General features: G+C 41.1%; 1 protein-coding gene across 2 annotated transcripts in view; it reads right to left on the reverse strand.

Annotated features, from left to right (window-relative positions):
- Nucleotides 1–24864, reverse strand: part of ENPP3 (ectonucleotide pyrophosphatase/phosphodiesterase 3) — a 90439-nt gene that overhangs the window by 16643 nt on the left and 48932 nt on the right. For both annotated transcript variants that reach the window (XM_048490606.1, XM_048490613.1), the window contains exons 14-20: nt 23709–23740; nt 21651–21778; nt 16796–16862; nt 16306–16393; nt 12231–12400; nt 12081–12132; nt 9223–9377 (exon numbers count right to left, since the gene is read on the reverse strand). In XM_048490606.1, coding sequence (XP_048346563.1) covers nt 9223–9377; nt 12081–12132; nt 12231–12400; nt 16306–16393; nt 16796–16862; nt 21651–21778; nt 23709–23740 — 692 coding nt within the window. The remainder of the gene's footprint in view (nt 1–9222; nt 9378–12080; nt 12133–12230; nt 12401–16305; nt 16394–16795; nt 16863–21650; nt 21779–23708; nt 23741–24864) is intronic.

Consider the following 24864-nt stretch of genomic DNA (forward strand, 5'->3'; position numbering starts at 1 on the left):
AAAAGTATCCTGTTCTGGGGAAGAACTTTGCACAGGTCTCTTTCCCAAAACAAGCTCAGCCTGTTATATTTATTTCATGCCAGGTTTTACAAAAATTTACAAAAATTACAAAATCCGGGTTTCAAATGCTTCCTACTTGCCTGTGAGAATGACTTCCAGTTTGTCTGTGTGAACTATGGTCCAATTTCCCCCTTTCCATCCACCATTTGAGCAGATTATCTAGAAAATGGTGGCCTCTGTGTTCAGACAGGGGAGATTCTCAGTTGGGGTGCGGGAGAATCTCTTGCTGCCCACCATTCAAAGATCCCACGTATAGGCAGTGGGGAGAGAGATACTTTTTTTTTGTATTGTTGAAGGCTTTCATGGCCAGATTCAACTGGTTGTTGTGGGTTTTCCAAGCTGTGTGGCCAAGGTCTGATAGATCTTGTTCCTAATGTTTCACCTGCATCTGTGGCTGCATCACAGTTATATACTGTGCCCAGTGAGAAGTGAATGTTTTTTTCCCCTTTTCTTTTTGCCTGTGTACTGTGTGGCCACAGAGGTCCTCTAGAGGCCTCTGTAGCTACACATGCACCCTGGGAAGGAAAAAAAAAAGAGCTGCACAGAATGCACACATGTGGGCCTCATTCAAGCAAGAACTTCCAGAAATGCTCTCTTGTCGGTGGAATTGATCAGTGAGAAATCAATCTCCCAGAATCTCTCCAGAAAGAAGTGAATCTTCCACTCAGTTGGGAACTATAAGAAAAATGAGATCCACTGTATAACAATGTTTTCATGAAATTTTCTTCAGTTCATACATAAATCTAGATACATAATTGAGAGGGTTTAATACAGAATCAACTGGAGAGTCCCTCTGTCTGGCCTAGATACACATTTCCAATGAAAGTAAATCACTCATCACACATCACTGTAATTACTATAATTGTAGATATGGTGGCTTTCACTCTTCACATAGTTTTTACACTGTACCTATCCCTAGTTGTTGATTGTAACCATCTGTGAGCCTAATCTGTTGGAAGTGAAGGACTTAGCATTGTCTCGTCAGACTTCGAAGGGGTCCTTGACTAGAGAGTTAGCAAGATAGGGGTCAAGGCACTGGACATCCATTCTGTACTGCTCTGGCACTATCGCTTTGATATGTAGTTTGAAAATCTCAGGAAAACACTTCCTTCCTGCTTTCCCACCTCTTCCACGTGTACACACACTTCTCCATATTACCACCATAATAGAAGGATGTAGGTGATATTTATCTTATCCAGAAATGGAGTTCCTATACAAATCAAGCATATTAATTTGAATAGAATTTTTTTAGTTCCTGGTACACACAGGGGCTCATTAGACTTTGCTGCACACAAAAGTCTTTGAGCACTCTGCTAAATTACCAAATTTTATATGAAAGAAAAATCTAGCATAATCTTCAATACAGGGTGGTTGCAAGGAGAAGGGAAGAAACTGTACACTTTTGAGCTATGTGGAAAAAGAGCAGGATAAAAATGTAAAAGTCAGTTTTTTGGCTGTAAATTTCCCTGTACCAGAGACCTTGTGTCAGTTATACACAGCTGTGTGTGACATCCTGAAGTTAGTTCCCCAGTATAAAGTTCAAGATTAGGTAACATGACTGAGTAAACATTGCAGATGTTTGCATTCCTTTTGACAGGCAGTGGAAAAAGAAGGGTGTGTGTGTGTGTGTGTGTGTGTGTGTGTGTGTGTGTGTGTGAGAGAGAGAGAGAGAGAGAGAGAGAGAGAGAGAGAGAGAGAGAGAGGTACAAAAAGAATGAGAGAGGTGGGTGGTATGATGTCACCAAATTCTTCCTTCTCTGGAAGAGTAATGTTTTTCCTCCTAAATGTCACCAAACAACCAGAGGTAAAATCTTAGTTTTTCCTCTCAATCATGGCTGTACTTTCCAGAAAATCTGGCTGCTGTTTCTATATGTCTGAGTCATGATAAATTGTTTGAGGGCAGTTTTTACAAATATGAGAGTTTATTCAGGCTATGGTTGGGCTTCCAAAATAATAAAATCACAGGAAGACTTTTGGGTGATTAATTATTGACACCATTCATTTGACACCTATTATTGACATTTATCACTGACACCTTAAAAACTCTCTACGGCTGTCAAGCAATCTCTTCATGCATTTTGCATTTGGTTTGCTCTGTCTACCCACTTACTGATGTCAGAAATCCTCCTCTTCAATAAAATTATGTTCCCTTATACTATAAATGGTATTAGATAAAAAGCTGAAGAAATAGTTAGGTATATTTTTCCTAGTCTTGAGACCGTTGTGCAGTGCATCTAACTGTAGGGGTGGAGTTGAGAAAAAAACCCTGCTAGCTAGCTAGCCACAGCTCCCTGAGTCTGTTTCTCCTCTGCCTCTCTGCTTCTTTTACCCTTTGGGAACAAGAGTTCTTGTCCTTCATCTCTCAGATATGAAAAAGAGGGGACCACACCAATACAAGGGCAAAGCAGAAAAGAAAAATGATGATGCTGTGGGAATTTTAAAAAGATTATATTCTACACAAAGATTCCTGTACATTTCACACACTGCTTCATTGGGGGATCTGTAAAGCAAGTATTTTTCATCTATTAAACTTAAAGCAAACTCTTCGGGCTTCTCTTTCTATGGCCCAGTTCCCTGGCTGGCCCAATTCTCCCTTCTGCCAAACCTGAAGTGATATGGTCTTTATGGCCCACTTCAGTCAATATCCTGGCTGTAGTATTCTGAACCAGTTGAACACTTCTCAAGGGCAGCACTGCATAGAGCACGCTGCAGTAATTGAATCTAGATGTAACCAGAGCATACACCATAATGGCCAGATCTTTTTTGCCCAAGAAAGGTCACTACTGGCTATACACTCAAGACAGGAAAGGGCATTGCCAGTCACAGCAGCTACATGCTCATCCAGCAGTAAACTGGGGTGAAAAACATCCCCACATTATGGACCTGTTTCTTGAAGTGGAGTGCAGCCTCTTCTTGAATGGGTGACACCTTAAGTCCCAGGCATCATATGTGTCCCTACATGTCCACAGTCCTCATACTTCTAAACTTAGGTAGGCTAAGGGGCAGGTGTGATGTGCAATACAGTAATACTGTGTCTGGGTGAAACCCCAGTGGTGATGTCAGTGTGTCAGCTGATGCTCTGGAAACTGCAGATTCCCAAAGTATTCATTATAGCATGTAAAACATGTGTGATTTTGACCTCATTTTCACTTACTTGAGAACACTACTGTGAAGATAAATGAGAGGTGCACACACCAAATACCTTGGAGGCTCCTAATACACCTATGTCAGGCTCCATTAATGCTGGGAAATTTGGGGCTGTAGTGCCCTCCACTAATCCCTTTTTATGAATCCCAACTCAGGAAGAGTCTCAGAATAGGACAAGGTGGTGTCTTCACCTTAACCCAGTGGCATATTTGCTGAAGGACAGGGGGTACCCTCGGTCCCTGGGTGCCACTGATCTGGTCATGTGGGGGGCACAAAATTGCTCCCATGTGACGAGGAAGACAGCAAGGAAGCAGGTGACCTTGTCGTCTTCAGGTGACCTTGTTGTCTTCAGGTGACCTTGGCCCCACCCTTGTTGTCATTTACATGGGCGGGGCCAAGGAAGCCAGAGGACCCCCCCAAGCCCCGCCCCCTCCCAGCTGCCTGGGGAGGACAGAAGCAACTGGAAGGCTCCGTGCTGGCACCTTTGCTTTTATAAGCTCGGGGGAGTGTTCCTGCCCTTCAGGGCAGAAGAGACTGTTGGCTGCTGGCTCAGAGCCAGCAGCTGAGAGGATCCAGGCTCAGGGGTGGGGCCAGGAATTAGCCCTGCCCCAGGCATAGCGGCGGGGGGGGGGGCTCCTGGAGAACGGATGTCTCTGGGAACCATTTTCCCCCGGTTTGCCTCTGCCTTAACCACCACCCTCACCTCCAGTTGTCTTTCTTTTGGCTTCATTGGTTGACACTGGTACCTAAAGAGATTCCTCCTTGACATTCCCTGCACTGGCCTAATGATGGATTTTCTAGGGGTGGGCTGACCTCAGCTTTGCCCAATGTTTACTCATTAGAAGTGGACCCCTGCAGTCTAAAGAAAATCTGGGCCTCCCTAACTGGGCCTTCCCTTTTCCTGCTCCTCCATCCCCTGAGGTTCTAAGAGGCTGGTCAGTCCGTCTGTCCTCCCTCCAGGAGGTTCCACCTGCTGCTAGCCTTCTCCTTCAGCCTACTAGGCACTGCTGCTGCTGGAGCCTTTCAGGGTGTGCCCTTACCCCTTTCCCCTTCTCTTTGCTATCCCCTGTGGCTTGGCTGCTTGCATCAGCAGTTTTTGTGAAAGGTTGCCCCTTGCTGGCATCAGCTGCAGAGCACATGAGTGGAGGTGTATGGCCACTACCCCCTGCCCTGGACTACCTGCACCTCAAATGCAGCTGCATGTTGCATGAAAAGGTCAATAACAGAATCCTAGTTTATCCTGAAATACAGCTGAAAGCCATTGTTTTAGAAACTATCCTTTACAAGCTCGATCCAGCTTCCACTACTTTTATAATATTTACAGAGTACAATACTTAGCAAGCATCTGAGGACTGAAACTCCAGCAGCATAAACAGTGCACCAGATTTGTTTGCACATAATGGAAACATGTCACAGATATTATCAAGGGAAATGTGTGCAAAGAAAACTCTGCATGCACCTGGAATTTCACTTGTTTTTCTTCTCTGCTGCAATCCCTAAGGCGAATGATACAATTCACTACATGGTCTTAAAAGTGGATGTCTTCAACACATTGTTTTAAAAAAAATTAAGTGACTTTGCAGATTGTCTCCTTTGTTTACATGTTACATATTTAGATCCCTGTGCCCCTTTTGAAAATGTCTAAATAGCTATTTCTAAAAGAATCTTGTGAATAATCATATGAATATTCTTATTGTGCAATTCTTATGTATCACTTCAGCTGAATGTGGAGATATTTGGTTTTGTACTCAAGCAAGATCTTAGATTTGTGTTCTCCCTAGATTTCCCCACATGTATAAAGAACTGCTTAAAATTGGTCTTCTCACTCCATTCCTTAGTCAAAACGAAATCATGATCGCTCATTTTGTAATCCTAATTCTTCTTACACGAGGGACCTCTCTCAATTCTGAAGGGCCTGTAGGACAGAGATGTTCCCCCAGGCCTGTGATTGATGACAGCAACAGTTTTACGTCTATAATGATCTTAACTACTGCCCTGAAATCTGAACCTCGCAGCTGCTCTTCTCCAGCTCCTGTCACCAGCCCCCTCTTTTGAGCTTTAACCAGGCTGTGCATGATCTTGCCACACTGTTTAGAATGCTTAATTTAGATGTTGCTTTAGTATCGGGGAGTCATTGTTGATTCAGGTGCTATTATTTTAGATTTATTGTGATTTACTGTTTGTTTTTATGTATGTATTTTATTATTATTTGTATTGTAAATTCCGATGTAGCCGTTTTTATCCTCATGCTGTACACTGCCTTGAGCCTTGCCTCAGCACAGGAGGGCAGGATATAATAATTTTTAAAAAAACAATTCTGCCTGGAAAAGTAAGGAGGATAACTCATAATGACATAACTATTTCTATGTCTGAGCTATGAAGTAACTCCAAAATCCCATTAATACCAAATCTAATTTTGAAACAGGACAAGGAAAAAGCAAAATAAGCTTCTGCATTCCATGCTTACAGTGACAGATATTGTTGGTAGTTTATACAGCTTATTCTGCTATATCTATATTAAATTCCTCAAGCCATGGTCAATCAATGGTTCCCTCACACACATACTCTTGTGGCATAATGTGGCACAATCATACATTCTGTTGTGCTATGGTTCTCACAACAAATATAACTGCATGGATGGTGTCAATTAGGGAAGTTCCCTACATAATATATGATTTCCATCACAACAGGGAGGGGGAACATTTTCATGAAGTTGGCTAGTATCCTTAGAGTCAGCATAAACAAGTGATCAGTTGTTTTACACATGGCACTCACACATTTCTATTTGTAGCATATTATTCATTTTTAAAAAAAAATATTTCTATGCTTCCTCTTCAGAGTCCTGGTAGTAACAATAATCCACAGTGAGCTCTCTAAAACACCCCTATGGATATCCAGAGTGAAATAAATATTAGAGAATTCATCAAAAAGGATTTACGCTATAATTACAAGGACACATTGAAAAAAGAAAACAGTGAAATTGAATTAAAAGAAAGGACAGAGATATTCCTGGGAGACAGACAGTGTCATTTGTTCAGCTATATTCAGATCCAAGATGCATACAGAAAAGATAAGGAAAATGCGGGCTTTCAGACAATACAAAATGAATTTGAGATCCTTTTGTTAAAAGATGACTAAATTGATAAAGAAAATTGATTTTTCTTTATCTACTACTATTATTTCTTTACTACAAAAATACAAAACTGAAAAGGAACAGGTTAAAGACATCATGATACGCTGGATGCAAGATTCGGGATGGAACCTCATGTTAGACGAATGGTCAGTCCTTTGGATAAGAAACAATAATTTCACAGCTTCAGTGAGCTTAAGAGAAAATTTTGAAAAGATGTTCTGCAGGTGGTATTTTACACCACTGAGGCTGTTCAGAATGAAAAGCTATACCTCAGACTTTTGTTGGAAATGTAAAAAGAAGGTCAGATGCATATGTGGTGGGAATGTCCCATAATTAACAAATTTTGAAGGGATGTGATAATGGAAAAAATCTTCAACCATAATATAGAAGTAAAACCTGAGATTTTCTTGTTGGGCTTAACAGATGATAAGAAACTCTGGAGAAATGATACCTTGTTTTTATATTTGATTGAAAATGCAAGAATAGAAATCGCGAAGTGGAAATCAACATTACCACCTCAAGTTCAAGAATGGGAAAAGAAAATCTATGAAATTATGGACACTGATAACTTAACATGTAAACTAAGAAGACCAGACCAATTTAAAAGAACATGGAACTTATATATCAATTATCTTGATTCTATGTATTGTCGAAGGCTTTCATGGCTGGATTCAATTCGTTGTGGTGGGTTTTCTGGGCTGTGTGGCTGTGATCTGGTAGATCTTGTTCCTAACATTTCGCCTGCATCTGTGGCTGGCATCTTCAGAGGTGTATCACAGAGAGAAGTCTGTTAACACACTATGGCCCCTTCCGCACACTCAAAATAATGTGTTTTGAAACCACTTTCACAACTGTTTGCAAGTGGATTTTGCTATTCCGCACAGCTTCAAAGAGCACTGAAAGCAGTTTGAAAGTGCATTATTCTGCATGTGCGGAATGAGCCTATGTCTAGTGATGCCAGTCACAGATGCAGGCGAAATGTTAGGCACAAGATCTACCAGACCACAGCCACACAGCCTGGAAACCCACCACAACCAGTATCTTGATTCTGTTCTGAATGTCTTAATTTGGATAGATTTCCCTTTTTTCTCCACCCTCTTTTCCAGTCAGTCTGAATTCCGTAGAGAAAGGGAAAAAATATAGTATGTTAAAACAAATTATTCAGCACAGTAATAGGTGATAAAATGAACTTACTTTGATTGTTCTTTTCAAATAATTATAGAGATCAATCTCAATAGCGGAATCAAAAACAAACTGTTAGTACTTTTAATATTCTCTTATGCTTTCACCTGTATCTTATATAATTCTTTTAATTCTTTTTCTTTTCTGTCCTCTAAACTACTCTTCATTTTTTGTTTTCAATAATTATCAAAATATATAGTATTGTTTTATGTAACTGTAATCATAGAACATATGGGATGTACTTAGCATAAGGATATATTTGTACACCGTTTTACCTTTTTGGTCTTTTTCTGTTGTTGTTTGCTTACAAAAGATTTATTATTTTAAAAAAAATAATACACAGTGAGCATTTTAAATAGAATTGGGCCCAGTGTGTTGGAATATACATTGGTCTATTTGTGCAGTTCTGAGAAGAAGAAACAGAAAATACACAAGAAGTATGACTGTGAGACATAAATTGGCATGAAATGAGAAAAAGTAGCTGGACTCTAGTTATACTCAGTCTGTTCTCATGAGCTTTTGCAGTTAGTATTCTGATCGATCATAATAAATCTTTGGGATACAGTTGCTAGCTCTTGGTGGAACCCCAGCAGAAGAATTTGGGGGCAAGGACAAGGTATGGGTGTTGTAATAACATTCCATGTCACTTCCAGCATGAAACCAGATGCAACACTTTTCCATTGTGACAATGCTGTAGAATTCACTCAAAACACTTAAGAGTTTGGGATGAATCCTAAAGCACTGTGACAGCATAATGACATCACTTTCAGTTTTGCACTGAAAGTGACATTTTTCGGGCCTTTCCCCACTTCCCTTAAGCCCCGCGCTACTCGAGGAGAGTAGTGCGGGGTCCCTCGGCACTCCCCACTGAGAGGGGCGGCGACAGCGCAGCCGCCCTGAAGCTGCTGCTGTCGCGCCCCTCAACACGCAACATCCCAGGCGCTCTTCTCAACGGTGCCTTTTGATGGCCCCGCGCAGAGCGCGGGGTTGTGGGGACCGCCGGGCACGCTCCTGGGATGCTGCGTGCTGAGAGCAGCGCGTGGCATAGAGGGGAAGGACGAAAGTGGGGAAAGGCCCTTCATCAACATGATAACCAGCCCCCTCCCATTTTTGCCCCACTGCCCTGTCAAGTAGGGGAAAGGAATTGGAGACCAGGACAGGGGGGGTCTCTTTCTTTAGTGAGAGAGCTAGCCCTCCCCCTTTGAAACTATAAATCAATTCTTACTTTTGGCTGTTAAAAGGAGATATTTCAAGCTTACATGATTTATAAATTCTAGCCTTCATATACTGACTCCAACTCTGGTTTTGAAAAAACTTTGGGAAAGGCATGTAAAATCTGTGACTCATACCTACTCACTCCAGCAGCCATTTGTGGCAGCCCATGACGGAGTTCAGAAATGTCCTGTTTCTCAAGTCTGCCTTGGATGGTGAAAGTTGGGAGAGGAGCATATTTGTCAGGGAACAGATTAGTGGGTCACAATTTGTCTAGCCACATTTTACAAACACCAGAACTTCAGCTGTTACAGGAGTGTACTGGAAATGTTCTTGGGCATTGTGGAGAATGCTCCCTATATAGTTGATGCTAAAGAATTCTGATATTGCCGGTTACTACTATAATAACCAGGCTTGCTAACAACCCTGACCATTTCCTGTACACCCTGCCATTATACTACAAAAGGTACATAGATTTGAAAACTTACTGGTCTGTTGACACTATATGAACTCCATAGTGGCATCCAAATGTCATGGCTGTATCCACTTATATATTTATTATGATGAAGGAGACAATAGGTACTCTGCTTTTGTAGAACATAGGGTCTACCGTAAGGCAAATTATAAGCCTCTGTCTGTTGTTCTAGAATAAAAACCAAAATTACTGAGTTTCACATTTGTGAAAGCACACAAAAATGTACTGAGGTGGAAAATAGATACACAAGAATGATGCAATAGAATTGTTTACAAAGTTAGTATATATGTTTATTTAGAATCTTTGCTTTTCAGAAAATTGAGAACATGGAGGAGGTCTACTGTGTGCTGTTCTACACACATAGCAGAATGTCACAGTAATAGGCCTGCCAGATCTGGGTAATGAGGTGGCAGAATTGACTGTACCAAAATCAGACTGCAAGGAAGTAATTATATTGTTCACAATTTCACTACATTAATAAATGTAACCCAAAAAACAGTAGAAAAGAACTAGGCTAGAGGGTTTTTCTCTCTGAGGTTTCTTCTAAACCAGTGATGAAAACTGGGGGATAAATTCGGGTTAGGAAACTGTGGAGATTTGGGGATGGATCCTGGAAAGGACACAGACCTCAGTGGGGAACACTGTCACAGGGTCCACCCTCCATTTTATCCAGGGAAACTAATATCTGTAGCCTGGACATGAACTTCAATTCCAGGCAATTCCCAGGCAGAGGCACAGCTAGGAAAAATGAAGTCAGGTGCAAAATCCAGCCCCCCCCCTGCCCCCCATGGGCAGCTGCTGTGATGCTGGAATCCATCCCCAAGCAGCATCACTTTCAATGGTGTTTAAACTAGAGAGCCCAAATTCTCCTTTTAAATCCACCTTAAAGGGAGAATCTGGGGTCCCCAGTTCAAACAACATTGAAAGTGATGCTGTTTTGGACTGGATTATCCCCCACCCTGAAACAGCATCACTTTCAATGTTTAAACTGGAGACCTCAAATTCTCCCTTTAAATCCATGCTGAAGCAGGTGGATTTAAAAGGAAAATCTGGGGAAATTTGGGGGGCGCCTGCTGTCAAGGGTGCAATTTTTAAGCTAGAAGCCCCAAACTTTCAGGGCATCTTTAGGAGACCCTCCTGATGATACCACCCAGGTTTGGTGAAGTTTGGTTCAGGGGGTCCAAAGTTATGGACCTTCAAATGTGTACCCCCCATTTCCTATTAGCTCCCATTGGAAACAATGGGGGATGGGGCACCCCCTTTGGGAGTCCATAACTTTGAAACCTCTGAACCAAATCTCACCTAACCTGGGTGGTATCATCAAGGGAGTCTCCCAAAAAATCCCTGAAATTTTGGTGCTGCTAGCCTAAAAACTGCGCCCCCTGAAGGCCAAAAACTGAAAAAACACTAAAAAATACAAAACCCCCACAAACCTGATTTTTTTGCAGCCCCCCCCCCAACGACACATGCCCGGTGCAACACACAACCCACCCACCCCATTCCCCTGGTAGCTACGCCTCTGTTCCCAGGTCCCACCTGGTGGCTGGCATCCCTATTATCTGCATTTCCTCTTTCCTGGTTAGATGGTTAAACTGACAAGACTTATGCAGGAAACAATGCTCCTTTGAGAACAGATTAAACTAAATAAGCACCTAAACCAGGATCCAAACCTTTTTAAACATTTGGAATTCTGATATAGTGTGATAGGAGCAACCACTCTGTGGGAGGGAGAATCACATACACCAACAGAAGAAGCCCAAGTGCAGGGGTCAAGAGGTGTAATGATTCAAAATACACTGGGACAAAGAAGTGAGAGAGAATAAAACCAGGCAAAACATGGGTTGTTTTTTTTTTAAATGCACATCCAATCAGATCTCCAATGGCCAATCAGAAGGCCTGCTGTGAAGGGATATTACCTGGTCCAACTTTCTTAAAACACATGGTGTGCACCAGGAAAGTGTCTGTGGGCTCTACAGAACCCATGAACTGGAGACCCCTGATCTAACTTGCCCAGTGTGGATGGGTTGCATAATTATTTGAACAGCATTTTTATACACCATTGTATATATGATATATTATACACCATTGTATATATGATAACAATGTAGCATTGTATGTCCTTGCAAGCAACTTCTCATGTCCTGCCACTGCCCCTAGAGTGATATAGGATAATTTTAATGCCTATAAGGCTGGCAGCATAATGTCACTTCCAGTGAGTTCCTGGAAGTGATGCCAGTCCTTTCTAGGAATCCCTGGAAACTCTGTGGTTTTACCACTATCCTCCCTGGTCTCCTGCTGGTCACAAGCGATGCCTGGTAAACCTGACAGTGCATTAAAGAAACTTTAAAAATCTGGTATCAAGAGACTGGAAGCAGACAGAAGCTGATAGGATAGATCATGCTGCATTCTTACTCCTTTCATTAGACAATGCCCCTTACACCATGAATCAATCTTCAGGCATTCACAGAAACTACGGTATTTAGCAGCTGCATCATGAAATATGAATATAAGACAGGAAGAAGTTATAGGTCTTTTAATTTCCAGTAATTTTCACACTAATGTAATTAAAATAAGTAGGTAACTTTCCCTTAATTTCATGGTGTTCTACGGTAGAACTGTAACCTTCACTATTGAGAAGCAGTTGCAAACGGAAACCTGCTTTTTGCTTTTTATTATTTGTGCTATTATTCTTCCTCCTTCTCTGTTCCTCTCTACCACCACCGGTACAAATCTTCAAGACCGGGCACAGTCCATTTTGGACATTGCAGTGTTTTATGTTATGGTTGATGTGTGTGTGTCTCCCCGTGTGTGTGTGTGTGTGTGAGTATGATGTGGGGGGGGGGGATCTTTCCTTTTAATTCCTGTACTCACTTGCTTCATTGTTGAGATTTAATCTTTGATTCACTGCCTCCAAATCTGTTATCTGAAAAATATCAGAATAATTGTTAGTCACAGATGGCACAGTTCATCTTTGAAGCAATTTATAAGCAAAAAAAAAATGCTGAATCTATTAGGGCTTACTGAATCACAGACACATCCTGAGGTATCTGAAGATGGCAGGGAGCTGAAGGGGCAAGTGGAAGGAGAAGACTGCTCCGTTGCCGGTGATGGACGGTAAAAAGGAGAGTTCAGAAGATGGTTTAAGCTGCCATGTGTCCCATTGTTTGGTGCTGGTGTAATTTTAAGTAAATCTGTTAAGAAGAAAAAATAATTGTTTTTCTTGCTCACTTAACACCCAAGATTGATTTATTTCAGACTCCTTCCAAGATGTAATTTGAGCCAGAGCTCTGCCCCATGCCATTATACAGTTGGCACTTAATAAAGAAGAATTGACATTACTAGCTACCATTTTCCAATCAAACATTCTACATATCACTACTGTTATTCTGCTTAAGGACACGCACAAATATAGCGAGAATTTAATTTATTTATGGTCAAATTCATTTGGTCCTGAGTAAGAACCTGACTGCTGACAGAAGAGGCAAAATGGTAACCTCATTGCCAGAACAGTTCTATTGACAGGAGAAGAAGGCAATTTCATCCTTTTCCACTGCCGCACCCAACACTCTTGGCTATTAGTCCACAGGGGTCCCATGCCCTTGGGAATAAACTTTCCCAGGACTGAAAAGGACTGCTATGGGAAAGTAAATGTGGAAAAGATCAGTGATCTTTGTGTCTGCAGGATCCAACCTATTAGTTTAGTAGAACAGAAGGGAGAACCTTCTGCTTTGCTCTTGTGATTGCTATGGCATGTCCATGGAGACCTCCAGATTCAGTGTTCTAAGATTTCCCCATCCCAACAGGCAGAGCAGTAATCTGCTTCCTGTGATCCTGTGAGAAATGCAAACATGGAGCCATTGTCCTTCAACACAGGACTCCCATCATACACAAAGAAGGAAAGCTAGATTACAAGTTTGTGTATTATATTACACATGCTTGTATAATGCTATTAGTATGGACACAATTTGCATGACACAGTTATGGAAACCAAACACCATTTTTCTACTTACTTGCTTTCCTTGTTGCAAAAATCTGAAAATATAGAATCTAATCCAACTCCCTACTTAATGCAGGATCAGCCTTAATGCCTGGCAACCTTTGTTGAGCCACTGCTTGAAGAGTGCTAGAGAGAAGGAACCCACCACTGCCCTATGCAGCCGATTCCACTGCTGAAATACTCTTACTGTAAAAAATGTCTTCATAAAGTCCAGATGGTACCTTTCTGCCTGTAATTTATATCCATTATTGTGAATCCTATTTCTGCTGCTGTGACAAATTCAATACTTAGCCATATTTACTGCAGTTCGAATGCAGCACATAATGAGTTAAGTGAGGACTGCTTGTGATTGGCTGACTGATGGAGAGTTCTTGAGTCAGCATGAAGAGATTTTGTTCAAGTGAGCTAGGCTGTTTCTGCACAGCCAGGCTTGTGGGCTTGCATCAGCATGATTGATGCCGATGAAAGCCCTGGGGCCGTTCGCACGAATGGCCCCACAGGCTGTGCTGCTGGCGGAGCAGGCGCCGCACAGCCACACAGCCCCCCGAACAGCTGCCTACCTTTTCCTTGCCTTCCATCGCTCTGGGTAGGCCAGGGGACACGCTGAAGTGATGGAGGCAAGGAGGCGTGAAGTGACAGAGGCAAGGAGGTGTGTCCCCTTCCCTCCTCAGAGCGATGGAAGGCAGGGAAAAGGTAGGCAGCTGTTCGGGAGTGCCGTGGGAATATGCCGGTTTCCACCCGCTGCTGTTCACTCGGCAACAGGTGACAGCCGGCGTATTCCAAAAAACTCGCACCCCGAGCAAGTTTCGGAAGCAGTGTCTTTGTGTCGCTTGTGGGGAGCCAGGACAGCGCTGCTGTGATGCAGCAGCACCTCCTGTGTAAACAGTGCACCAGGGACCATTTTTTTCCATCCCTGAGGCGCTGCTGTTTCCCCGTGCAGAAACAGCCCTAGTGAACAGATGTGTGGAACGGTTTAAAGACTAAGGTAATCAGATTAAAGGAATCTGTGCTGAGTTCCAGGTGTAAACAAAGTATTCACACGAAAGACACACAAGGGTTGCTAGTTTGTATTATCTGAATCAAATCCACACTTAGATACTAAGCAAGAAAGCTTATGAAAATTGTGGGATTTTAAAGAGAAAAGAGAAGAATTTACTTTCTGAGGAATAGAAATAAATCCTGCTCTGGAAAACAACATGTGGGCAAGACATATCTAGATGAGGGTGTCATGAGCCAGCCCCTGGGTACTTACCAGGACACAGAGAACTCTGAGGCAGAACCTGAGGACACAGTGCAGCCAGAAGTGACTGCTCCTGAGGAAGACCAGGCAGCAGAGCCAATGCCCAGCCCTTCCCTGACTGAGGACATACAGGTGGAGGAGTCTGCAGATCCTCCTAGAGAACCCAGTGATGAGCCAGCTGTGCAAAGTAGAAGCAGAGGCTGCTACTGCAGAAGCAAAGAAGGAGTGCTAGTTTGGCAGCAAGATATGGGAGATTAGAAGTCTCTGTATATGATGAGGATTAACTCCTTGCAGAACCCCAGCACCTTGAACAAGGCTTTCTATATAAGCCTTGCTGTGAGTTTGCTTCTGCCTAGGTGCAACAATTGTGTTTTCTGTTGCCTCCGTGTGCCTGGTCTACTGCTGATCCCCAGCCTATTTACCTGATCTCCTGTGCTGTGACCTGTTGGGACTTTGCCTTGCCTGCCTTGACCCAATTGACTGTGACCTGACTATGCTTGTGCTTGCTGCTCGTTTGGACCTGCCAGGTCAGACCTGGCTACTCCCTGCCTGCTGGCAGCACAAAGGGATTGTCTGACAGTTGTGTGAAGAGAAACTGTTTTGGGATATTTACCTGAAAATAAACTGAAGGTCCTTCTGACAAAAGAGGAGAAAAGCACAGTGTTTCAACTCTACTAATGTGTATATATCTGTATATAAATGCTTAATTGTTACAACTGAAAGGAACTAAGCTAATTAAGCTAATGGAACTAATTGAACTAAATTGTAGCCAAATAAGAAGTGAGATCCATTTAATTAAAATTGGGACTTAAATATTTATTTAAAATATTTAAATAAATAAGGGAATATAATTGGTTCGCAAAATGTTGTCAACACTTACAAAGTGTATATTTTAGAGAATATTGGATTTAATGTATAGGACTTGGTGAACTATTTGAATGGCAAGATAACTCCTTCTTTTGATTTCCTTATATGATTCATATATGAACTAACTCTACTCTACATACTGTACATTAAGATATACTATTTGATTGTATAGAATTTAATGAGTTTACTGTGATGATTGAAAAGATTTAATTTAATGAGTTTATTGTAATGATTGAAAAGATTAAATAAAAGTATGTATGTATGTGTGTGTGTGTGTGTGTGTGTGTGTATATATATATATATATATATATATATATAAAGTGAGATCCAGCAACAGTTTGTCTTTATTAACATCACTATTTACCTGCTTTAAGATTCAAGATACTTATTACTTTACCAAAACAAATTTTGTTCTTGTAAATAAAAACTTACTTTTCTTTTTTAAAATTATAATGCCTCTGGTGCCTAAATTTTCATTTCTGACAGAAGCAAAAGGACTTATTTTGAATGACCTAAGCATAGATCACAGCCTGTCTGAGAGGTGCCAACATACAGCAAACAAAGAACATGTTTATTCTTATTCTATTATAAAGGTGGGGAAACAGAAGGTGAAAAATCTAAAGAAAAATCACCACATTCACACTACCTCGTTATCATAAACGTTGACCAGTGGGCTGATCAATAACAGAAGAAAATGCCATTTTGGAGGGAAAAACTTCTGACGGCAGAAAAGAGTTAGAGGGTACAACTCAGGAACAGCTTCCTGCCCTCCTCTGAGTGATAGCCTTTCACATACGTAAAGAAAGTAATCATGTCTCCTCATGCCTTCTTTTCTAGACTAAGCATTCCCAGGTCTCTCAGCCTTTTCTTGTAGGGTTTGGTCTCCAGGTCCATAATTATCCTTGCCACTCTCCTCTGCTTTTCTCATAGTATTCCAGGTACAGCCTGACCAATGAGGTGTATAATGCACATAAGGACTAAATAATACTTACCACACATTAAGTTATAAACCTCAATGTTTTCAAAAGCCGGTACCTCCGTTTTTTCTTTAAATCCTGGCCCATGAGCTACAAAGATGGCCTAGTCATAGTCATAACAAAAGGGTGTTATTGAGGGGCTTTAATTTAAAGTTTTAATTTAAAGCAAAACTATTATAGATGGCAAATTTAGTAGAAGCTATTAATTACTACAAAATTGAGACAAGAAATTGGTTTATTTTAGAAAAAATAACTCGTAACAGTTTGGTTAAGGTTACTTTGAATGTGTGTTCAATCTTATTAAAAACAGCTTATAAAGACTTTTCACAACATGCTCATTCCGTACTTTGTTGTGCATATGAAAAGCCTGGCCTGTATAATATGGACAGTACAAGAGACAGGCGCATCAGGGTAAAACTATGCCAAAAAGCACAGGGAATACTTACTTATATACATATTTAAAACGGAACATATTTTGGTTTTTTTCTTGCTGGGACTTTCTTACCTCCATGCTTTTGAATTCGTTGTCATAACCATGGTTACCACCATTACAAAATGTATATCCTTTATTCCTAAAATAGACACAATGAATGAGAATATAACTCACCACAAGAATATTTATTATTGCAAGTTAGACCTGATCCAAGGAGGAGCTATTTTCAGTAGTACCTTTAGCAGCACCAAAAAGTAAATTCTGCTTTCCAACTATTTTGTTGTTTGTTGATTGCCTCAAGAGGGGATGAAATGCTTCACCTGTTAGGAAGCACTGCCCTCCCACTATGAATGGATTTCATTCGCTCATAGACATGTCAGCACATAATCTAATCTAATTGTGCAGCCTGATATTATTATATCATTATAGTCACCAGATGAACCCAGATTGGATGGGACCGTTCCAGGAGGGACCGTTCCATTGATGGGAAACTAGCTGCAAGAAAAATTTTTGTTTTGTTTAATTTTTAAGTAAACTCTCTTAAAAGTTTTGGGGAAGAATTTAGAATTTGCAGGTTTAAATATTAAATGTTAAAACAGGAAAACATATGTCCCAGTCCAACTCCAGATCTGCTTTGCCTTTATATATGAATTAGATATAATAAAATTTTGTTTTCTCATATATTGCAAACTTCTGTAAGACTTTCTTCCTCATTGGGTCTGCCAAACGATAATACTGCAGTCCTGTGTCAATGATGTTTATCAGAACAATGGTTCAAAAGAGATAAAAATTTCCACTCAGTTTTTAGATACTTGATTAGCTTGATAAGTGCCACAATTATTGCCTGAAGGAGGTTAAAACAAGCAACCCCAAATGTTCTGTTCCCTAAGCAAAGCTGTTTCTGATGCCCTGTGACTGGCCAGAACAGAGTGGAGGAATCACAAACAAGGTTTAACAGTTCAAATGAAAGGTTTAATATTTAGAAGAATGGAGACCCTAACTCCTCCCAGGGTCTGCCTAAAATAAAGTACTTGCTTGACTGGACAGTAGAAGCTGTGTAGACTTTTGTTCTTTCCTTGACTGCTTCCAGAAAAGTCCACTTCTTTAAGTTCCTTGAGTCTTTATCTGGCTATTAGTCTCTGTAAACCTCAACTTTGTGCTCTCAGTACACCTTTGATGTGGCAAAATACTTCTGCCTCCTAACTCCTTGGGCACCTGTTGTTGGAATAAGCGACTTCAGCGTGCCTGGACGCTGGGGGGTGCTGTGTATCTCACTCTAATTGTGATGTTGCCTCTCTTGTTTGCCCTCCTTGTCTGGGTCAGGAGACCACCCACTAACTTCCTTTCTTCCCCATGCTGCTTTCACTTCTGTCCTAGCCTTTGACCTGAGTGCATGGTCAGTGGCAGACTGCCACAGTGGGGCTTTCCCACTGTAGTATTCTCTCACCTGCACACACGTGATGGCACGGTAGAGTGCCCACTTGTCCATAGGGAAAGTATTTCTTTAGACTACGGTTTCTTTCTATCTTGGGAGATTTTTTAAAGGGACAGGGACTAACTAAAATTCCCTCCCTTTGGAGACTATACAGAGGACTAAACCTATGGAAACTGATACTTAACAAAAGAAAATAATAAAGGCTTTTGTGGGGACATGACACCAAATAAATTGGTGATACTTCCCATTTATCTAAGTAGGGCCTGAATCAAACATCCCTTTTGTCTTTTATGGTCTTTTCGTGGACCTATAAGAAGGTTTTATTTCCTGGAAAGTAAAAGCTTCTCAGCCATCTCTTTTCTTTTCCCCACTGCTTTCAGCGAGGTATGGATTATGAAAGATGTATAAATGTCTTTTATTCTCTTGAGACTGTTTCTGCAATACTGGGAACATGGAAATGTAGCCTTTAATCTGAGCACAGACAAATTGGCCAAAGATCTGTCAAATTATGGTCAAATGTTTTCTATAGCATTCATTTTATTAGAAAAGCAAAATTGTACTATCATCACCAATAAGTGTGACATTTATGGTAATTTTAAAACTTACTGGCTGACAGTTATTGTGAAACAAGGAAATTAACTATATTAGTTCATTTGTATTCTCTCTAAGATGTATTGTAATTTATTTGTTTGTTTGTTTGTTTATAGCAATGTCTTTGTGTCTGAAGAAGAAAGAAAGTCCTGAACAGGGCAGCATGTTCTAGCTAAACAGAACTGAAAGGGAGTGCCTTCTTTCTAAAGGAGTTTTTCGTTGCTTGTCTGAAGAATATAACTCTTCACCTGATTACACATGGGATGCTTACCTTAGGACTATTCTCTACAAAGTGGGCTTGCAGTGGGCTCTCCTCCTGTTTTACGGTTAACACATAAGGAGGCTGTCCATGGCTTGCATCACAGTTTGTCTGTTGGCCTCTCCTGCTGGCTCTCTTAACTTCGCCCATCAACAGCCTTAAAGGCACAGAGCTCATCACACTGATATCACAAAGAAGCTGATATTCCCTTCTTTTCCCTTCCCTCCCACACACACTGGTTTGTTTTAAATAAAAGCTTGCCCACTTGTATGTGGGGTTGGATTTCACCCCCTTCCTTTTATTTTTGAATTTTGCAGAAGCCTTGATTGCGGGGGAGGGGTGCTCTGGCCATCTCCTTTCCCCAGGAATCTTTGCCACTCTGCAGAGCGCTGCTCATGCTGCTGGGAAGGAAGAAGCTGACCCATCTGGATGAGGCTGACAGCTGGTGCCAGGGAACGGAAGGGAGTCCCAGGGAGACAGGGGGTTGGCATCCAATGCACTCTCCACCAAGCTGGCAACTGGAGCCCAGGCTCCCAGACTGCAGAGCTTTGCCCTGCTGCAGGAGGGTGAGAAGGGGAAAGAGGGGAGAGAAGAAGCTGCTGGCAGAGGTAGGTGTATGCCTCTGATGAAGCATGGTGGAGGGGAGTGTGCATCAGATGCCAGTTCTCTATTATCATAATATCAATACATCAATACAAACATTTGGAGAAGCAGTAAGGAGCCAGCAACATGAGAGTGGAGGCAAGAGGGAAGGCATGCAAAGCAGCACAAGGGAGTGGGAAGCTGGCTATGGGCGGAGAGAAGAGGTCCAGCGCAAAGTTGTGCTCACTGGCAAATTTGTCCCGGTGTTGTGGCAAAGCAAAATTAAAATCATGCTACAAGTGGTATCACTTGCCAAGGGGACAGAGGAAAGTGAAAGTTGGGCTAGAGGAAATACATCCATACAAGAAATCTTGCAATGGCAGACATTTACCTCCACAATGCAGCAAACACCTTATGTGTTATTGCACTTAGGCTTTCTTCCAGAAAAGTCTAGAACTCTCTATCAACTAGAGAAGCAGCTAGACTTATCTTTACTCTTTCATGTCCAGTTTATTAGTTCCTAATTAAAGCTTTTAAAAAAAACTTTTAATCAGATCAGTGTCCTGAATTCAGCCTGCCTGCAACAGGGACTCAAAGCTGCTCACTTAGTTCTCTTCTCTTCCATTTTATCTGCATACTGATCCTTTGAGGTTGGTTGGGCTTAGAGTTCGTGATTGACCCATACTGTAATATGAAAACAGTATTACATGTTACCTCTGTTACATACAGACACTTAAGAATCTGCATTTGATGTTTGGACTGTGCACATTTGCTTCAGGAAATCCCATTGTGTCACTAATATGACTCAAGTGTAAGAGTGATCTGATACATTTTGGAACAGCTCATGCTGTTTCTGAAACACATCTAGTAAAAACTATAAGTAATGTAGTTACAGAAAGGAAAGTTTGCCTAATTTATAACTGATTTTTTGCAAATTGTAATTTATTTTTTACTCTTGTTCTTGATTCAGATATATGAAAAAAAGATGTTTTGACTAACAATGACTACATTTCCCTGAAAGCATGCATTTAGATTATTCAGTGGTTTGGTATTTGGAAAACACAGATGGAATAAATTTAACTGCCAAGTAAAGACAGTGATTTATTGGTAATATTTTCTGTTTAGTTAACTATTTTGGATAATGATCCTGTAACTAGGCTAGTTTACTTCCAGTAAACATCTATCAGTCCACAACCCTAGCAGTGAACTTTATGTATGCAAAGCAGGAAGCCTCCAAAATGAGCACTATAAATGCAATCTATCTGCACATTCATGCAGACTTCATATCCTAATAATTTTAACTGTCTGAAAAACAGGACCTGCTAATAATAATAAAAAGGAAACTATGAAGGAAAGCAAACATTTTAAGCTGTAAGCAGTGAGGACCCAATACATGTTGATGTCTAAGGTCTCCAAGATGGTCAACCAACCAAGGGAAGATTCCGGGGTGCCCGGAAACAGCTACAACCCGCTGTTCCCTTTGTAGGAGTTTTAATAGCGGGACGCCATCTTTATTTTAATTGATACAGAAATTGGATGCTGCTTTTAAATTGTTTTAATATTTATTGTCTTATCACTGTTGTAAACCGCCCTGAGCCCTTCGGGGGAGGGCGGTATAAAAGTAGAATAATAAATAAAAATAAAAATAAAATCATCAGTTAGCCTGCGAATGACTCCCCTTCTGGACAGAACTCTTTGAATATACCAAGAACATTAACAGCAACCTGACAGTCAGTTTCAGTTGCATTGTGTCTGCAGAGCTGATGGGGGAGGCAACCTAAACTCAGACACCAGCCAGAGGAAAAAGTGCTGCTGGGAAGTTGTATTTTCTTCTTTCCTGCATGAATCCTGCTAAGTCAGGGAGACTATAACAAGAGGTCTCTTTTTAATGTAAAATTGTCAATATTTTGTGTAAGTTGCTCAGAGCCTTTTGGAATACAAGGTATAAATCCCATATAATAAGTACATAAATAGATTATTGGCTTTAGTGGTACCCCCACATATACTCTTTGGCAGGGCCAGACCTGATAGCAAATTCAAGTTCACCACTGTTTCCATACCTCACAGCCAACCACTGCCGATCCACCATAAGATGAACTTTATCGATGCGAATGTTCTTAGCGTAATGAAGTCTCTTTGGTAAGTTTGGAGTCAAATAGGCTTTGAAGTGCTGATCTGGTTTTTTACACTGAAAATGGCAAAGAAACATTGTGAGATAAATATAAATGCCAACAATGAAATTCCATGAGAATCATATGACCTGTGAAATATCAACACCCTCAGAAAGTAGCTCATGGCACATGCACAAGTTGCTAGGAAGAGATTTTATCCTGGCATCTGAAGATCAGACACAGTTTACCAGTCTGAGTCAGCTTTCTTTTCTTTGTGCCCAACATTGTGAAGTGTATGGACATTTTGTAGCTCTTTAGTCCAGGCACTGTCTGAGTGCATGTCTCCTGAAAAGAAGACATTGGTAAAAGCCACCATATGAAGTTCAGCCTAACTGCAGCCTGAAGATCACAAGCCTCTGGGAACTTTCTTTCAGACAGAACTCTTTGGTTCTGCCACTTTTTCTTCACTGCCTAGCTATTTTAAGGCCTTTACAAATATTTTTATTAACTTTTCTGTGATGGTCAAATACTTTTTGTACAGAGAACAGATGTTCTGGGTTCCATAGCTAATGAAAGGGTTAACTAGCTAAGTTCCATTTGACAGGTCTAACCAAGAAATCCTCATCTTGCAGTATATGTCTTCATTTTGCAAGCATCTGTTACGTTTATGCAAAAGCAAAAGACAGAAAATGCTTCTTCTAGCTATCCTCTTCACATGACCCCAGCCCTTTCAAAACTGCAACATTATTTGTAACAGCAGCAGTTGGTGTAGAAGGGCTGGTAAGAGCTTCTTGCCCATGAGAGAGATTCTGGTCGGATTCTGATGGGAATGTACATTGATTTTTGAAAACTGAACAAATTCGGTGTAGTGATGTTATCAACTTCCACTTAAACTTTAAAAATACAATAAAACGAGAAAATTCTGATGATTTCCATAGAAGTTTCAGCTCAGTGCATTTATCATTTTAATAATGCAGATTCAAGTCCCATTGTGTTTTTGGAATATCACTCCACTGTTTGCACAGGTAAAGGGGGTTTGTTTTTGTTTGTTTTTTTGCATAGCATATGTATTACACCATAATGATCTCACACTTTTCTTTTTGACTAGATACATCCAGTGTCCACCAGAGGTACAAAATCAACTGGGTAGAATTTATCTTGTGGAGTACCACAGTGTTCCATTCTCTCATTCATGCTCAAATCTTTTAGAATCTTGACCAATTAGGGAATTAGCACAGGATAGCAAATACAAATTTAATTCCAAAATGGAGATCCAGTGGTTCAGAACCAGAAAGATGAATCTGCAATTTATGTATCCAGACAAATCTGTTACTTTTACAATTATTTCATGTCTTCGTGGATACCAGTACTTAAAATGTCAAAAACACAAATGTTGAACTTAACTATTGAAAAATCATTGCCTTAACACTGATATAACTATTTAAATGAATTCCTAAAGTATGATTTAAATAAAAGAGAAATGTAAGATTGCTTGCTATCTGTGCTCTTAGCAGCTCATTCTTCAGGAGTCAGGAAGACCTCTAGTGGTAAATTGTTCAATAGCACTTTTTGACTTCACCATAACGTTCTTTGGTACCTATTATTTGTATTGGGCTAGGACTACTAGATCCTCCAACCCTGATGTGCATGACCCAGGCTAGTCTGATCATTGCCGTAGGGGAGAAAACTGGCACCCAGGGAAAAATGGCACACACACACACACCCCGCATGCCCCCCCCAAAATGCCTCACCTTTAAAAGCTAAAAAAGCATCCTGCTCTGGGTCGCCAAGGCTACTCCAGACTGTGGGGAAGGTCTGAGGGGAGGGGTGGGGGAGTGATTCTCCGCTCCCCCATGCCTGGGTCCGAAGCGTTTGTCCTGTCCCGCCCCGCCCCGTTTGTCCCCGCCCCGCCTATGAGCCTGATCTTGTCAGAATTCAGAGGCTTGGCACTGAAACAGTATTAACATAGCTAAAACATAAAAGAAATTTTAAAAAACTTTTACTTACTGTGAGGTTCTTAACAATTCCTTCAGAATCAACTGTTATGAATAAAATAAAATGAATTAGATTCTAGATAAAGCCCTCTTCCAATCCTACACAAACATATATGGATATGTATTGTCGAAGGCTTTCACGGCCGGAATCACTTGGGTACTGTGTGGTTTCCGGGCTGTATGGCCGTGTTCTAGCAGCATTCTCTCCTGACGTTTCGCCTGCATCTGTGGCTGGCATCTTCAGAGGATCTGATGTAGGGAAAGCAAGTGGAGTATATATCTGTTGGAGTGTCCAGGGTGGGTGGGGAAACCTTGTCTGTGAGTCACAAAGGAGGCAACCAGGTCAATAGTTGAGGGCATCTGAATAGAAGTATGAGTAACAATGAAGACTATAGCCTAGGAGTAACCCTGTAGATAGCAAGGTCACTGGTGGGAGCATCTGAATAGAAGTATCCTGGCCTTTGTTTCTTTTGTCTATGGTCATCCTGTGTTTGTGTGGAGCTGGTTTGACACAGTCTTGACCCTAGTATTTTTCAACACTGGCAGCCAAGTTCTGTTCATTTTCATAGTTTCTTCCTTCCTGTTAAAATTGTCCATGTGCTTATGGATTTCAATTGCTTCTCTGTGTAGTCTGACGTAGTGGCTTTCAGAGTGGTCCAGGATTTCTGTTTTTTCAAATAATATTCTATGTCCAGGTTGGTTTATCATGTGTTCTGCTATTGCTGATTTTTCTGGCTGAAATAGTCTGCAGTGCCTTTCGTGTTCTTTGATACGTGTCTGTGCGCTGCGTTTGGTGGTTCCTATGTAGACTTGTCCACAGCTGCATGGTATGCGATAGACTCCTGCAGTAGCTAAAGGATCCCTCTTATCCTTTGCTGATATATCAACAAGATCCACCCAAACATCCAATTTACTATGGAGAAAGAAAATGAAGGAAAACTGCCATTTTTAGATGTTTTAGTCATCCGCAAACCAAACCAGCAATTGGGACACACAGTATACAGAAAACCTACTCACACAGACAGATATCTACACAAAAACTCCAATCACCATCCAGGGCAAAAAAGGAGCACCATAAAAACTTTGGTACATCGCGCAAAACAACTAGAATCTGTGAACCTCACCCCTACAAGATGAATTGAATTACCTAGAAACAGGGCTCTACAGGC

The sequence above is a fragment of the Sphaerodactylus townsendi genome, linkage group LG01 (assembly GCF_021028975.2).
Source record: "Sphaerodactylus townsendi isolate TG3544 linkage group LG01, MPM_Stown_v2.3, whole genome shotgun sequence".
Lineage (NCBI taxonomy): Eukaryota > Metazoa > Chordata > Lepidosauria > Squamata > Sphaerodactylidae > Sphaerodactylus > Sphaerodactylus townsendi.